This window comes from Astatotilapia calliptera, chromosome 1 (assembly GCF_900246225.1).
Source record: "Astatotilapia calliptera chromosome 1, fAstCal1.2, whole genome shotgun sequence".
NCBI lineage: Eukaryota > Metazoa > Chordata > Actinopteri > Cichliformes > Cichlidae > Astatotilapia > Astatotilapia calliptera.
The window spans coordinates 20,198,658-20,213,248 of NC_039302.1; the positions used below are offsets into that span (position 1 = coordinate 20,198,658).

Consider the following 14,591-nt stretch of genomic DNA (forward strand, 5'->3'; position numbering starts at 1 on the left):
CCATTTGAGTAAAGTAACTCATTGACATGTTCAAGAAACCAGTTTGAAGGAATTGACGTTATCTTTCTGAAAGCAGCCATCAGAAGATTCGTACAATGTACTCATAAAGGGTTGGACATGGTCAGCAACAAGACTCAGGTAGACTGTGGTGTTTAAACAAATCTCCATGGGTATTAACTATGAAGAAATAATACCTCCCACACCCTTACACCACCAGCAGTAGACTTAACTGTTTATGCGAGGTAGGATGAACCCATCCTTTCATGCCATTTACATCAAATTCTGACACTCCCACTTGAATGTTGCCACAGAAATCAAGACTCATCAAACAAGGCAACGTTTTCCCTTCTTTTGTTGTGCATGTTTGGGGAGCTAACACAACTTGTTCTTAGCTCACAGTAATGTCACCCAAGGTGGATCTTCTTAAAGGTTCAATGTGTCATGCAGTCAGAGGTGCTCTTCTTCATATGTTGGTTGTAATCTGTGGTTATTTGGGGTACTGCTGTTTACCTATAAGCTCAAAGAAGTCTGCCCATTCTCGCCTAACCTCTGACATCAACAAGGAATTTTTCCACAGAGAACTGCCACTCACTGGATATTTTCTCTTTTTCAGACCATTCTCTATAAACTTTAAAGGTGGCTGTCTGGGAAAATCTCAAATCAGCAGTTTCTGGAATATTCGTACCATCCCGTCTGGCACCAACAGCAACACTGCATTTAAAGTCACTGAAATGACCTTTCTTCCCCGATTCTGATGCTCGCTTTAAACTTAAGCAGGTCGTCTTGATGAGGTCGACACATCTAAATGCTTTGAGTTGCTGCCATGTGATTGGCTAGTTAGATATTTTTGTTAATGAACAGCTGAATAGGTGTACCTAACAAAGTGTCCAGTGGTTGTACTTATTCTTAATGGAAGGGACTGAAATAGTGCATTCTTATTTGGGCACCTTTTACTGCTGCGACACTCATAATATTTGTACATTAACTGTGTGTAGCCGCAACTAAAGTAGCCATATGATTACAAAGGCGTGTGGACATAAATGTGCCCAAGTAAAAAGCTACATCAAGCTCTTCCTTTTGTGATATGTCATCAATACACAGGCAGCAAATCTCAATGTTTTTATGTTTTTAGTAAAACATACAGGTGCTGTAACTTGTTCCTTCACCAAGTCAATTTATTCTACCGAGAAAGCTAATTAAATGATATGCCAATGCTTTTAATGTAGTTTTTCAGATAACACAGTGATAAGGCAGTCCTTCCTGCATTTTGTTTTTGTCAGTTGCACACATATCTATGGTGTATAATAGATGACTGAAAAAAATGCAAGAGAATAGGGTTTCAGTTCTCTTAAGGGTCTAAACACCACACGCCAAACCTCACCTGGATGTATGTGTAGTGCATTATAGAGGTAAGATTTAAAACATTTTGCAAAGTAAAAACATCAATAATGAAATCTGCCTCAAGGGACAGGATGGACTGATGGTGTCAAATTTTAAAAAGCAGAAGCAGAAGCAGCCTCCAAAATTCAGATATACTAAAATGTAAGTACCAGAGGGGATATTTTCACACATGCAGTACAAATCCTGATTTTATATCTCTTGGCCTTACAATATTATGTAATACTTCAGTTTTGTGTCTTAGCTCATTTGTCCAGTCCACTATCCAGTGACCATAAAACTGACTAAATTCAAATGAATCTTTTATCTTCCTATGAATGTTTTAAGGAGCTCATTCTATAATGCACTGTCACAGAATATACTGCAGTAACAGTTGTTAACCTCTACTAATTGCCTCTTGCTTTAGAACTAAATGACTTTGATATTGCATTGCTCTACATAGAAAAAATATTCAGTCTTAATGTCAGCAGTGTAAGCACATCACATCGGCCACCCGCTAGATGTGAGTTTGTACTTTACTATGTAGGAGTGATAGACAATTCTTTATATATGGTGTGGAAATGCTAACGATAAAAAACAGACACAATGAAAATGCAGTTGTGTTGTTTTCAGATCTGTGTGTATTATAAGCATTTAGACTCTCTGATTTCCTTCGTAAGCCACAGGTGGAGGAGGAGGAGGAGAGCCGAAGCTGTGCCAGTCCCGGTCTCTTAGAGACACTATCCATCCTGCAAATTCAACTATCAAACTCACGTCTCTGAAACACAGCCAGGATGTAGGGAGCTCTAGGCTGTGTCTTCTGTAGTAGGCACTTTTTCATGTTTCCGTCATAGTACTTCCCTCCAGGATCTGAGAGACAACGGAGCTCCTGGAGAAAAGATCTGACATGATCTCTTGCACACCCTCCAGATTGCTTTGCTTTCCAAGTAAAGGGAAATGCTACTGACGAGTTCAAACACTCGAGGTATCCAATTTCAGGTCAGGCTTGTTCTTTGTCTAATACAGCCAGCTTTCTGTTTCACAATGTTCTGTTACAAACTGAAATCTTTTTTTTTTTTTGCCTTTGTTCTCTCAGATACTCAGACCGTACCCTTTTTTTGACCTCACGTTAAAAGGCATTATTTAGTGACCATTAAGATGCCACAGGTTTGTCTCGTTCTCACAAAGTATCTGAATGGCAACTTTCACTGGACTTTCCCTCGTGTATGAGAAAACTCTTCTGTCCCAGAATGGCACAATCACAGAAATCCTCCCCCTTAGAGGGCGGTATCATAAACCTCCTGTTGTAGGATAGGAGTCGGGCCTGGACCTGGAACCAGGCTGGATGGAAATGCTGGGGGGTGTGGATGATCCCACACCGGATCTTTTAAGGAGGAGGGTGTGGTTGGTGCAGAGGGGCCTGAGACTAGAGGGCTCTGGCCTCGTAGCTGCTCCCTGACTTCCTGCTCCAGACTAGGAGGCACAATCAGCTGGTCCTCTGGGTCCTGCTGTGCTGGAGCTGTGAAATAGCCAGACTTTTTCTTGGGAGCCTCTAGGGCAACCTCAATTAGGTTGTGACTGTCTTCAGGGGCTACCACAGAACCATTGGACAACTTCTTCCCAAACAGGCTGGATGTGGAGGGAGATTTCTTAAGGTCAGCAATCTCTCTCCCACATACAGCAAGCAAGCAGCCGTTTGTAGCAGAAACCACCACGCTGTTCTGTCTGCGCATTTTACCACCGGGATGGTCAAAGCCTCGTTTTTCAAAGTCCAAGTCTTTGGAGCTCTCATGGAGCCCCGACCGCAGCTGAAAAGCACAACAGTGAATGTCTACTTCCACTTCTAATTTGCTGCCATTGGAGATGACACCCTCGAGTGGAGCTTCATCATCACTGTCCAAGCCATTGTCCGACTGGTTACTTGAGAATGTGGTGCTGGACGGCTGCTGCTGGAATAGACCTGGGTGGGGTCCGGTCCCACCTGAGCCTGGCACCATGATGCCGCACAGTGTGGTAGCGGGGTGTAGGCTACAGCGTCTCTCTGGGCGGGTCACAGTGCCAGAGGACGGGTGTTCATCTGAAGCGGTGGACCCCGCTTCGCTGCCGATCTCTGAAGCTGATGTCTCACTGCTGAACTCAGTGACAATGCCACTGCTGGAGGAGAGGTTGGTGGCTGGGTCGCTAGGGCCCGGGATCACAGGCGCAGGAACAGGAGCAGGAGCAGGGCCCCGTGGCTCGGTGGTGGTGACCGGCGGCTCACATGTGCAGCTGTCCTCACCAATGTGCAGGGACACCACGACAGCGCCGATGTTGTCCTTGCAACCGTAACTTTGGGCAAGTGAACACAACTTCTTAGCAGCAGCACGGGGATCCCGGACAGCCTGCACGGTGCAAACAGCCTCCTGGTAGGAAACTCGCTCAAACAGGGCTCGATTCCCCAGGATCAAGAACTCATCCTGGGAACAAAGCGGCTCAGTGTGCACCCAGGGCTTTGGAAGCACCCAGGGAGACAGATAAGAGCAGCCCAACAGGCGAGAGCAGCATGTCACTCCACTCACTTTGTTATCCTACAAAACAGAAGCGCCATTAGAACTGCAGCAGAGCGTATAGCCTCATAATGTTTACACAGTGGAATATGACAGAGCATATTAACACTAGATTAGAGGCTATGTGCAATTGCTCCCATTTAACAGCTGAAAACCAACATAGGCATTACCTCTGTAATAATGGCTTTACTGACTTTAACCCGCTCCATTTCCTCAGTGCAGTTCTCCAAACTGTAAACCTTAGAGAGAGGTACAGGTTGTCCATTTCGGCACAGCACGGCTTGGCAGGTACCCACATTGGCCACAGTAAGGCTAAAGGATGCTCCTGGATCTGAAGTCTCATGGTGGATGTAACACAGCAGGCCAGATGCACCCAGCTTCTGACCGGCCATACCAAGTTTCCTGCGCCCCCACCAATCGGCAAACGACAAAAACAAACTCTTACAGTCAGTGAATGCAAGTAAAAGCCAGGTATTGATAATGAAAAACAGTTACACAGAACAACATGTTACCTGTGTGAGGTGAGGAAAGTGTTGCACATATACACACTGTCAACACTAGAGTGCTGCAGCTCCTCGCACAGCACGTCTCCCATAGTGCACTGCAACAGGCGAGGCACTTCCTCGTTGCGGTCTCCGTCAAAGATACCATAGCATGCTTCCACGCTGTCTCTGAAGTGGTCTACAGCCAGCACAGACACACACAACCTGTCCCCAACAAAAGACGCACAATAATAGATTTAGCACATCCATCCACAAAACTTCGCCACGCTGTGTAAAATGTACAGCGCTCAGCATATTTATCACAACACCACTGATAAATCTATGGCAATGAATGAACAGTGTTTGTAATTACCAACATTATTTATTGTTTGTGTAAAAGTTAATCTGTCACTATGTGTTTCTTAAATATGACAGGCGGTCTAAGAAATGATCAAGTACTGAGAATAAAAACAAAGTGTAAAATATTTAAACTGTGCATTTAAATGAGAAGACATTATGTTCAATGTAGAGACTGAGAAATTAACCAGCGGCCTTCAGTTGCCACTGCATTAGAAAATTGCACTGCGTGGGCTTATGGCAGTGCAGTGAAAACAAGGAATCGATGAAAACTGCATCCACACAAAAACAATGTGAAACTCAACAGTGGAAAGAAACAGATGTGCATATTTTAAGATCAAGAAACTGTGCTGTTGCTTGGCTGGGCCCAAACTCTTAAGATGGGCTGAGGCAACAGTGTTATAGTTTCACTGTATGAAAGGTAAATAAATTATAAGCCAACACTATATGAATTATTGTTAAAAATAAATGATTCCAGCAACAGGTAATGATAAAATTGATATTAAAAAAAAAAGACAACCCTATAACACAGTTATAGAAGAAAAACACAAAACAGAGAAGATCTGTACACACTTGTTCCTTTGCCCGCTCATTTCAGAGTAGCCATGCTTCCAAGGACTGGAGGCGCTCAGAGAGTCTCCTGCTGTTGTGGTAGATTTCTGGTCTAATTTCAGGGTGGTGATGTGGCTAAAAATAAAAGAGAAAAAAAGAAATACACTAGAGTGCACTGTACACCTTTATTGTGTGCCCCTATGTGACAAGAAGTTCAGTATTGGGTGCTGCGCCTCACCTGAAGAGATTGAGGGTTTTGTGTTCCAGCATCAGGCTGCTGTTGCCTGTCAGGTCCAGCTCTTGTAAAGTGGCAGGCAGGGAATCGGGCAGCTGGATCTCAGTGAGCTCATTGCAGCTTAGATCGACAAGCTAAAGAGATGCAAAACCAGGTGAGCCGAAACACGCTTAAAGTTGATCATGTGACACAAAGAAAACTGCAACGGGCCTGACCTTGATCTCAGGGAGGTTGAGGATCTCTGGAAAGACGCTGATGTGGTTCGAGTGTGCTATGAGGGTGTGCAGTCTCTTACAGCTGGACACAGTGGAGGGTATTGTTTTTAGATTGTTGCCGCTTAAATTTAGCTCCTCCAGCAGTTCCAGCTTACTTAGCTTACTAAAGACACAAACATGAAACAATAACAGCTGGGCTGAAACGGGAAAAACTTACATTGAATTTATAATGCAAGTAATGCTTCAGTAATTATTCTTAATAATAACTTCTTTAACTGCACAGTAACCCTAAAGAAGCACCACACATTTTGTTGATCCTCATAAAGTATTTTGTGGGTGCTTAAAAGGGTTCAATTTGCACCTTGGTTTAAACTAATAGTTAAGACACACAGAAGGCAGGAGAACTCACCTGGCAGGGAATGAGAGTAACTGGTTGTAGGCAATGTGGAGGATCCGCAGGTTCTGGTGTCCGATCAGCAGAGCGCCACAATTCTCGCTCAGGTTGTTCTCCGTCAGGTAGAGCTCCTGGAGTGTGCTGAGGCTTTCCTCTGATTGGCTGCTCGGCGGAATGCTTTCCAAGGCATTGGCTGACACGTTTAAGTATTTCAGGCTGTAAGAGAAGACAAACAGAAAAACAATTAACACAACAGCTCAAGTAATCAGCAGTGCATCTGAGGAACGCACCCACCCATTCAAATCCCGTTTACCGCAGCTGATGTTCAAGCTAAAAGGTTTTGAAGACTGTTGATGGCTGATAAACGGTATCAGTAACATCGCATGATTCTCATATTGAATATACTTGACAGAGTATATTTCAGTGAAAGTGAAGCGAGCTCAGTATGCTGGTGTTTGGGAGGCCGGGTGCAAATTGAATTTGATTACGACACATTTTCACCCTGTTTGCGATGAAACATGTTTAACTGCAAATTAAATAATATTCCAGGTGGCCTCAGCTTCTGCAGCGAAATGAAGACGACTGAGGCGTCTGAAATCTGCATTTAAAGAATTATAGAGATTTTAGGAGCTTCCATATTTTCTAACATAAAAAGCCTTCTTCTAATTTATTCTTGCGGGTGGAGCATTGATTTGCATTTCATTGACCCTGCGCATTAAAGTGGGCCAGTAATATGAGCTCCAGTGGTTGTTATGTAATTGGTGTCAAGTCATTTTCTGTGTTTATCATGTACTGTAAAGTAATAAAACTTGTCCCTCTGACCCAGTGAGGAGTGAATCTCATCACGCTGTTGTTATAAACCAGCCTCAGACATTACTGGCGTGCACTGACAGCTCTCCAGCTCATACACACCACGATAAAGTTTACAGCTTATTTGGAGGTCTGGCTTTTTTTATGTTTAACATAGTTAAATAAAAAATTAAATGGAGTTGTGTTCAGTTAGTTACTGAGAAACCTAATTAAACTATATACACTGTTTAAAATGCTTTTAATTACAAATGAGTAACATCCGTGAGGTTAAGGTTGTCTCCATAGGAGAAAATCGTCTTGGATCTGGAGACTACTGCATCAAAACCCTTTACCTTCTTAATGAGCACGTGCTCAGAGTACAACAAATGGGATGGATAAGCTAAAATGTGACTCTTTTTGACCTGGTTGCGTATTTCTGGATATTCTGGGTCACTAAGTAGTTGGAGAAAAAACCCATAAAAGGTACGATGGCTTACAAGGAGTTGTTCTATACATTTGGGCCACCTCTGTTACTTTGTTATCGTTTTTGCTTAGCTCTCTGATTTGAATTTGCACTACCTCTCTTCAATTTTCAGTGCTGCTTTCATTCTGAACTTTTACAAAAATAAAATACTGGAGGCTGCCAGTGCTACCTGTCAGCCTCCTAGTCGATTATTATGCTATAAATTAGAAAATCCTTGGTAATTTCAGAAAGTTTACCTGAACTTGTGTGACATTTTAAGCAGACACACCTATGGCATGAATTTCAAAATTCTAAGTCGCCTCGTTCTCGAGTTATGGCATGGACAAACTTGGGTGTCCGCACCGCCTGCCCGGGAGGGTGGTGACAATACCCCATCGGTCATTTATGGCTAAGGGATAAAAACATAACTTTATACGCTAAAGTTTGTTTACCAGCAATCAAATTTCTGTCATTCTACCAAACCTGAAGAAACACCTACAGCCTACAGAGCAATTTCTTTATTGCCCAGTTCATAACATTTAATAAAGCAATAAAGAAAGATTAGGCCATCTTCTCCTTTATTTCCCAAGGGACGGCCACAGCAGATCGTCAGTTTGATCTGTTACAGATTTTACACTGGATGCCCTTCAAAACACACCCCTCCCATTAATCCAGGCTTGGGACCAGTACCAGGAGTCCAGTAGTTTGTGATCCCCTGAGGCTCTGGTCCCATAACAGGGATCTTTTTTGTGTAAGTCAAATATGTTAGCCACTACACCATGGTATCAAAAATTAAGTAAGTAATAAGTAAGTAGCTAAGTAATAAAAAAAGATCATTAAATTTAATAAGTTACATTACAGTACATGTTTTGAATAAACGGTTACATTACATTGCATTTTTCAGATGGGTAGCTAGTATTCTGTAACCTATTTTATTTGGAATAAAAATAACCCTCCTAACATCGCTCTCAGGAAACACATAATGCACAAAGTAGTCACTCCCATTACATCTCGGCAATAGAGACAGTAAAGTGCATTAGACCATTTGAACTGCTAATGGGTGTTAAAAGATTTACCACACAGGAAACAGGAGAGAAAATGAATCTCCAGTTATGGTGTGGAATGCTCCACTGATCTTGACCACAATCTCTTCCTATAATCTCCACTTCATTCCCAAAACAATGAGCTGTAGTACAATGACTGTCCACTGCAACACAACAGGGAAGTCACTGCCAATAAAAGTTTCGAAGCAGGCGAGCCAGCTGATAAAGGACACAAATGATAACACGAAAAAGTCAAAAAGGCCACTGAAAAAAGAAGGAGAGAGTACAGCGATTCAGACTTACTTTAAGGCCTTCAGAAACAGACTCTCTGGAAGCTCAGCTAGCATGTTGTGCTGGAGGTCCAGGGCTTCCAGAGGGACATGGTCAAGGAGTTCAGGCACTCTTTGCAAGCGATTGTATCCCGTCAGCAGCTTCCTCAAACTCAAGCTGTTAAGCAGTCTGCTGGAGGCCAGAAGACACATCACAGAGCAAGATCAGGAAAAGAAAAAGCACTTATGAAACTTTGCGGGTGGTGGGTAGCCCTCACCAATCTATCAGTGACCTACTGACCTACAGTTTACCTGCCCATACAAACTAGCACAATCGCTTTTCCCCCAGATACCAGCAACAAAGTTATGAGTGCGTACAAAAGACAGGGGAGCAGCATCCAGTTTTCAAAAGTCTTTTCTGATTCATTCACTGTTGTCTGATACAAATACTAGACCCTGGCAGTGAATGAGGGTACTCTGAGCCAGGCACTATAAGATGGCCACGTTTTAATGTTGCAGCCAAAACACACAGACACAAGAAAACCTCACACCACATTTTCACTACTGTAAAAAATGGTCTTTATCTGCACCAGCTGGCATTCATGCGAGTAGTTAGAAAGAATGTTTAAAATCATATCTCATTATTAAGGATTTTAGGCAGCTGTTTATTAAACGACAGGCGGAATAAATTCAATTTGTGCAAAAATGTTTAAAAAAGGTTCATAACCTGGAAGGAAGCTCCGACAGGAGGTTACGTGTAATGTCCAGCATCTCAATTTTTCTGCAGTCACACACCCAGTCTGGAAGATACTCCAAGAGGTTCCTGTCTCAACACACACACACACACAGAAACACACACACGAACTGAGCAGTTGGTCAGGCCAAACCGATATTCTCCAGGGCTATTTAGCCCTGCAAATGATCTGTACTTTAACAAAAACAATTAGCGCGTGCAGTTGGGGATAGATGTTTGGTAGAAAGAAATTGTGCAGATGTTTCTCACACTGGCAAAAACACAAGACAGCTTATTTAACCACTGGCCTATTTCAAAGTTTGAAAGGTTCGTGACCTTAAAAGAGATTTCTCAGATTTGCGCATCTTTTACTCATTTATCTGTCCAGCTATTATTTAATCCCTACAGGCAAAGTGACTCTAACAGCTGAAAGGATGAGAATATGCTGCAAAGGGGCTTCAGCTGCCTTTGCCGACATGATAAAAAATAAACCAAAGCGATGATTACATTTCCTCCAAGTCCCATAAATTTTCCATAAATATTGTAACTCCAAATCCTTTAACAGTTATATAAGTACACAGAATATGTTTGGAGGTTGTTGGGTGATAATGATCTATTTCAGTATTCATGTTGATTTACAACCACATAAACACTGAGCAGAACTAGATTAATGAGCACAAAGACAAAGATACTATTTTTAGACATCAGCGTCTCTGTAGCCACTTCTTATTCCCAGCCAGAACTCACTGTGATAGGTCCATGTGCGTCAGCTGGTTAGGGACTGGATAGATGTTGACTGTTGTAAGGCCTGTAGGCAGATAAAGGCAGCAATCATCAACCAAACATCTGGACCATTCCTACGTGCACTTACATGATGCATGTAACAGTGGAGGGAAGGGCAGGAACATACAGACAAATAGCCAGTGATGCATTAATAGCAGCTACTTGACGCTCTATTTGACTCACGGTTGCTGCTGGCATGAAGCATGCGCAGTGTGAAACCGCTGAGTGTGAGTGTCCCCAGCTGGTTGCGTTGGCAGTGCAGAGTCTCCAGGTTGCACACAGAGCCGAGGTCTAGCGATTCTAAGCAGTTGTCCCGCAAGTCCAGCTGGGTCACCTGGCTCACTACCTCTAGATTCTCACTTTTCACCCACCGCAATCCATTCAGCCTATATTTAACAGAGAGAACAGAGCACAGAAAAAAGGATTTTGTATGCAAGCGGCATGATTTTTAGGGCTGTCCCAAATCAGTTTATCTTTTAAAATATCATATCACAACCTTTGATGCCAGTAATACGTTTAAAAACACCTTCCTCACATAGTGAAACGAAAAGGAAATACATTCTGATTTCAGGAGTGCACGGTACATCACTGTACTCAGATACATGCTCTTTAGTAGCTCATCCATCTTTCATGAGAGCTGCCAGCATAAATTCACCACAGCTGCACCTTGGTCCTTATAAATATAGCCTGCACACCACAACTTAACTCACAAGGTTGAGAAATTATCTTGCTGTGGTTGGAGGAATGGTTGCCAGCTTAATCTTCGCACCACAAGAAAAATTAGCATGTTTTTTTATCCCAGTTTACCAGCCATGGAGGTCCCCTTGAGCAAGACACCCCACTTGTACGGTGCAGAGTTCTTTCTCACTGTGCTGCCTTGTATAATCATCCCTCTGTTTTCATATAGTTGTGTTTTTCTCTTTGCCCTTTGTCAGTCTCTTGTGCCTTATATCTTTCCATATTCTTTTTATTTATTTTTTTATTCCTCTGGACTTTGTGTTTTCATGTTTTTGATTTTGGTCAATAAAGGCTCATTTTGTTTTCTGCCTCGTCAGGCTCTGCATCTTGCAGTCAGGTCCTCTCTTTGCCGTCCCTCCATATGACATATTGTTTATTTGTGAACTGCTTAGAGGCTGGCATATACAGAGTGGAACAATGTCAGGATAATCAATTCAGGACACTGTCAGAAGTTTCCCTTACTCAGTCAAAAGAGCTTGCAAAGACTACGATGACCTGGATGACTGAGAACCTTCACAGACATATTTTCCCTTACTCACATACTACAGTATATCACACAGCAGGAGATAGTTTACTTCAAATGCATCCTGCTGGAAATGAACTGCGCTTCCAGGATAGAGCACGCAGGAGGTAGGACACATGACACCCACTCACTCGCTTAAATTTATTGGACAATTTCCTGTGCTAGCCTCGCGCAGGCTCAGTCAGCCATGTGATAGGGAGCTGGCAGGTTAAAGGCCACTTAATGTCAGATCCAACTATGTTGATGATTTGCGTTCTCACATTCACAGTACAGGTACAGTGTCATGAAAAGTACCCCCCCCTTCCTTATTGCTTAGTTTTTTAATATTTGCCACACCTACATGTTTCAGATCATCAAACAAATTGTAATATCAGATAAACATAACGCAAGTAAATACAAAGTGCAGTTTTTGAATTAAGATTTCAGATATTAAGGGGAAAAAACTATCCAAACCTACCTCACCCTCTGTGAAAACTAACAAGCACTGAATCATGAATTAAGTGTGATTAACATGATTTTTTCAAAAGATTTTTCTTCAATAGAGTGATTTCTTGATTTCAGACTTCCTGTCTGAGAAGTAGTAGCCTAAAACACCTTAAAAAGCAACATATCATACCATGATGTAAAAATACAGCTTAGATACAAGTCAGTGACATTTATCAGTCTGGAATGTGCTTTAAAGCCATTTTTAAGGGTTTGGGATTCCAGTGAACCACAGTAAGAGCGATTATCCACAAATAGAGAAAACTTGAAAGAGAGATAAACCTTTTCAGGAGTGGCCGGCCTACCAAAATTTGCATATCGACGACCCATCCAGGTGGTCACGAAAGAGCCATCTACAGAACTGCAGGTGGCACTTGCTTCGGTTAAGGTCAGAGTCCACGCTTAAACAATAAGAAAGGGACTGGGCAAAACTGCCACCTAAAAACTACACAAAGATTCGGTCTTTGGTCTCACATTTGTCAAAAAACATCTTGATGATCCCCAAGACGTTGGGAAAATATTCTGTGGACTAATGAGAGAAAAGTGGAACTTTTTGGAAGGTTTGAGTCCCGTTACATTTGGCATAAAACTTCTCACAGTGTAACCAGATGGGTTACTCTCCCTGCTCCAACACTCTCTGTCTCTCTCCCTCTCTCTCCCTGCCGATCCAGGTTGCTCCTTTGCCTTTTCTCTGAGCGTGATATCAGGCACCAGGGAATTTTTTTGCGATAACCCAGGCAGCTTTGATCATGTTCTGCAACAGTTACAGGTACTCTAATCTGTGTGTTTGTCCTCCTCTATCCTATCTACCCTACTAGATTAACCACCATGCCACAACAGCATTTTATAAAAAAGAACATCATACCAACAGTGAAACATGGTGGTGGTTGCAACTCTAACTCTGAATGACTCAAAAAAAGAAAGAAAATCAAGGATTGGTGGAGTGGTCTAGTCAAAGTCTGTTTGAGATCATTTAAATGTGATTGAGATGCTTTTACAGGACCGTAAAAAGGCCGGCTGTGATCAAAAAGCCTTCAGTGTGGCTGAATTAAAACAATTCTGCAAAGAAGAGCGGACCAAAATTCCTGTACAGCAATATGAAAGATTAATTGCCACCTACTGCAAATGCTTGGCTGCAGTTCTTGCTGCCAAGAGTGGCACAACCAGTTATTAGGTTTAGGGGGCAATTAATGTTTGACATAAGGTCGAGTAGGTTTGTTTGGCTTGTTTCCCCTAATAACGAAAATCTTAATTTAAAAACTACATTTTGCATTTACTCAGGTTAATTTGTGTATTAATGAAATATGACACGTATGCAAAACAACTAAGAAATCAGGGAGGGAGCAAATATTTTCTTCAGGGCACTGCACGTCTAAAAACGTTTAGTGCTGCAGTGCAGTGAAAAGTACAATTCTGGACAGCTCCCTGGTGTTAAATTGGACACTGCATTTATTCAGAGGAAATGTGTCATCTATGAACATTTGTTAAAGAAATAGGTAAGGCTTAGGTGAATGCAGCCCTGGCTGAAGTTCAGGACATTTAATGGAGAAAGAGACAAAAGAGGAACTTGTAGCTAATTGGCAGCACAGAATTATTCTCCACCTGCCACCTCTCTTTGTAGGCACTGAAAGAATGACAGTCATTAGTAGGATCCTTTTAAATATTATATCCTGATCCAGCATTATTCTATTCAATAACATATGGCTGAGCAGAAGACCAAGCAGAGAAGGATATGACAGAGTGGAATGAGTCAAAGGGAAGCGCAGATGCTGAGAGCTGTTTGTTCCTCACTGGCCTCTTACCGGAGGTCAATGTTTTTCAGGTGGCTCATTCTGACCAGAGTGCACAAATCCAGACTCTCCACTCTGTTCCCAGCCATAGCCAGCTTGTCAACTACACTCAATCTCTCCAGCACAGCAGGGACGTGAGAGAAGCTGTTAAAGGAAAGCCCCAGGCTGTTGAGCTGAAACAGGCCACCCATCTCATCAGGCAGGGAGCTGAGGTGGTTTCCATCCAAAGACAGCGTCTGCAGGCTAAGAGAAAGAAAGGGACAAAACAGTCCTTTGCTTTCTTTTACTTTAGAGAGCGGACAAAATATCTGCTCACAACAATTTGTATTTGTAGCCATTATCTATTGCACAGCGACCTAGGAAATGCTGCATGATTTAGCTTTATTTTATCAGAGTGCATAACAAAATGTTCTGTCCTTTTCAACTCCCTTATTCCCTCATTATGTGTATAGTGGATTAAAAGTACAAACCACAATGGCGACTGGCAAAAAATAATTATTGCATCCTTTTCGAAAAATATAATTTAATGCGCCTTTTATTTATTTTGCAACTCTGGCATCTAACTGACATTTCTAACATCTTTTGTCTGTGCTGCTATCAACTGATATCTCAACAAAGTGTACCTATGCAATGTACGCACTGTGTGCAATTGACGTGTGCCAAACCTTTGAAGGTTGCCTATCTGTAGAGGGATGGCGTGGAGACTGTTACAGGAGAGGTTGAGTTCAGTTAGGGTGAGGATCTCGCACACACACTCGGGGAACACACCCAGACGGTTATGAGATAAGTTCAGGCTCTTCAGCTGAGAAAACCTGACAA

At 42.4% G+C, this 14,591-nt stretch overlaps 1 protein-coding gene across 4 annotated transcripts in view; it reads right to left on the bottom strand.

Annotated features, from left to right (window-relative positions):
- The window catches only part of phlpp2 (PH domain and leucine rich repeat protein phosphatase 2), a 36,843-nt gene continuing 22,252 nt past the window's right edge, over nt 1–14,591 (bottom strand). For 3 of the 4 annotated variants that reach the window (XM_026168571.1, XM_026168562.1, XM_026168591.1), the window contains 13 exons: nt 14,438–14,584; nt 13,785–14,015; nt 10,422–10,624; nt 10,203–10,263; nt 9,450–9,545; nt 8,757–8,912; nt 6,174–6,374; nt 5,765–5,927; nt 5,553–5,683; nt 5,336–5,449; nt 4,436–4,630; nt 4,094–4,325; nt 1–3,944 (listed from right to left, as the gene is read on the bottom strand). In XM_026168571.1, coding sequence (XP_026024356.1) covers nt 2,655–3,944; nt 4,094–4,325; nt 4,436–4,630; nt 5,336–5,449; nt 5,553–5,683; nt 5,765–5,927; nt 6,174–6,374; nt 8,757–8,912; nt 9,450–9,545; nt 10,203–10,263; nt 10,422–10,624; nt 13,785–14,015; nt 14,438–14,584 — 3,220 coding nt within the window. In that variant the 3' untranslated portion in view covers nt 1–2,654. The remainder of the gene's footprint in view (nt 3,945–4,093; nt 4,326–4,435; nt 4,631–5,335; nt 5,450–5,552; nt 5,684–5,764; nt 5,928–6,173; nt 6,375–8,756; nt 8,913–9,449; nt 9,546–10,202; nt 10,264–10,421; nt 10,625–13,784; nt 14,016–14,437; nt 14,585–14,591) is intronic. The other variant, XM_026168582.1, reaches the window with a different exon arrangement.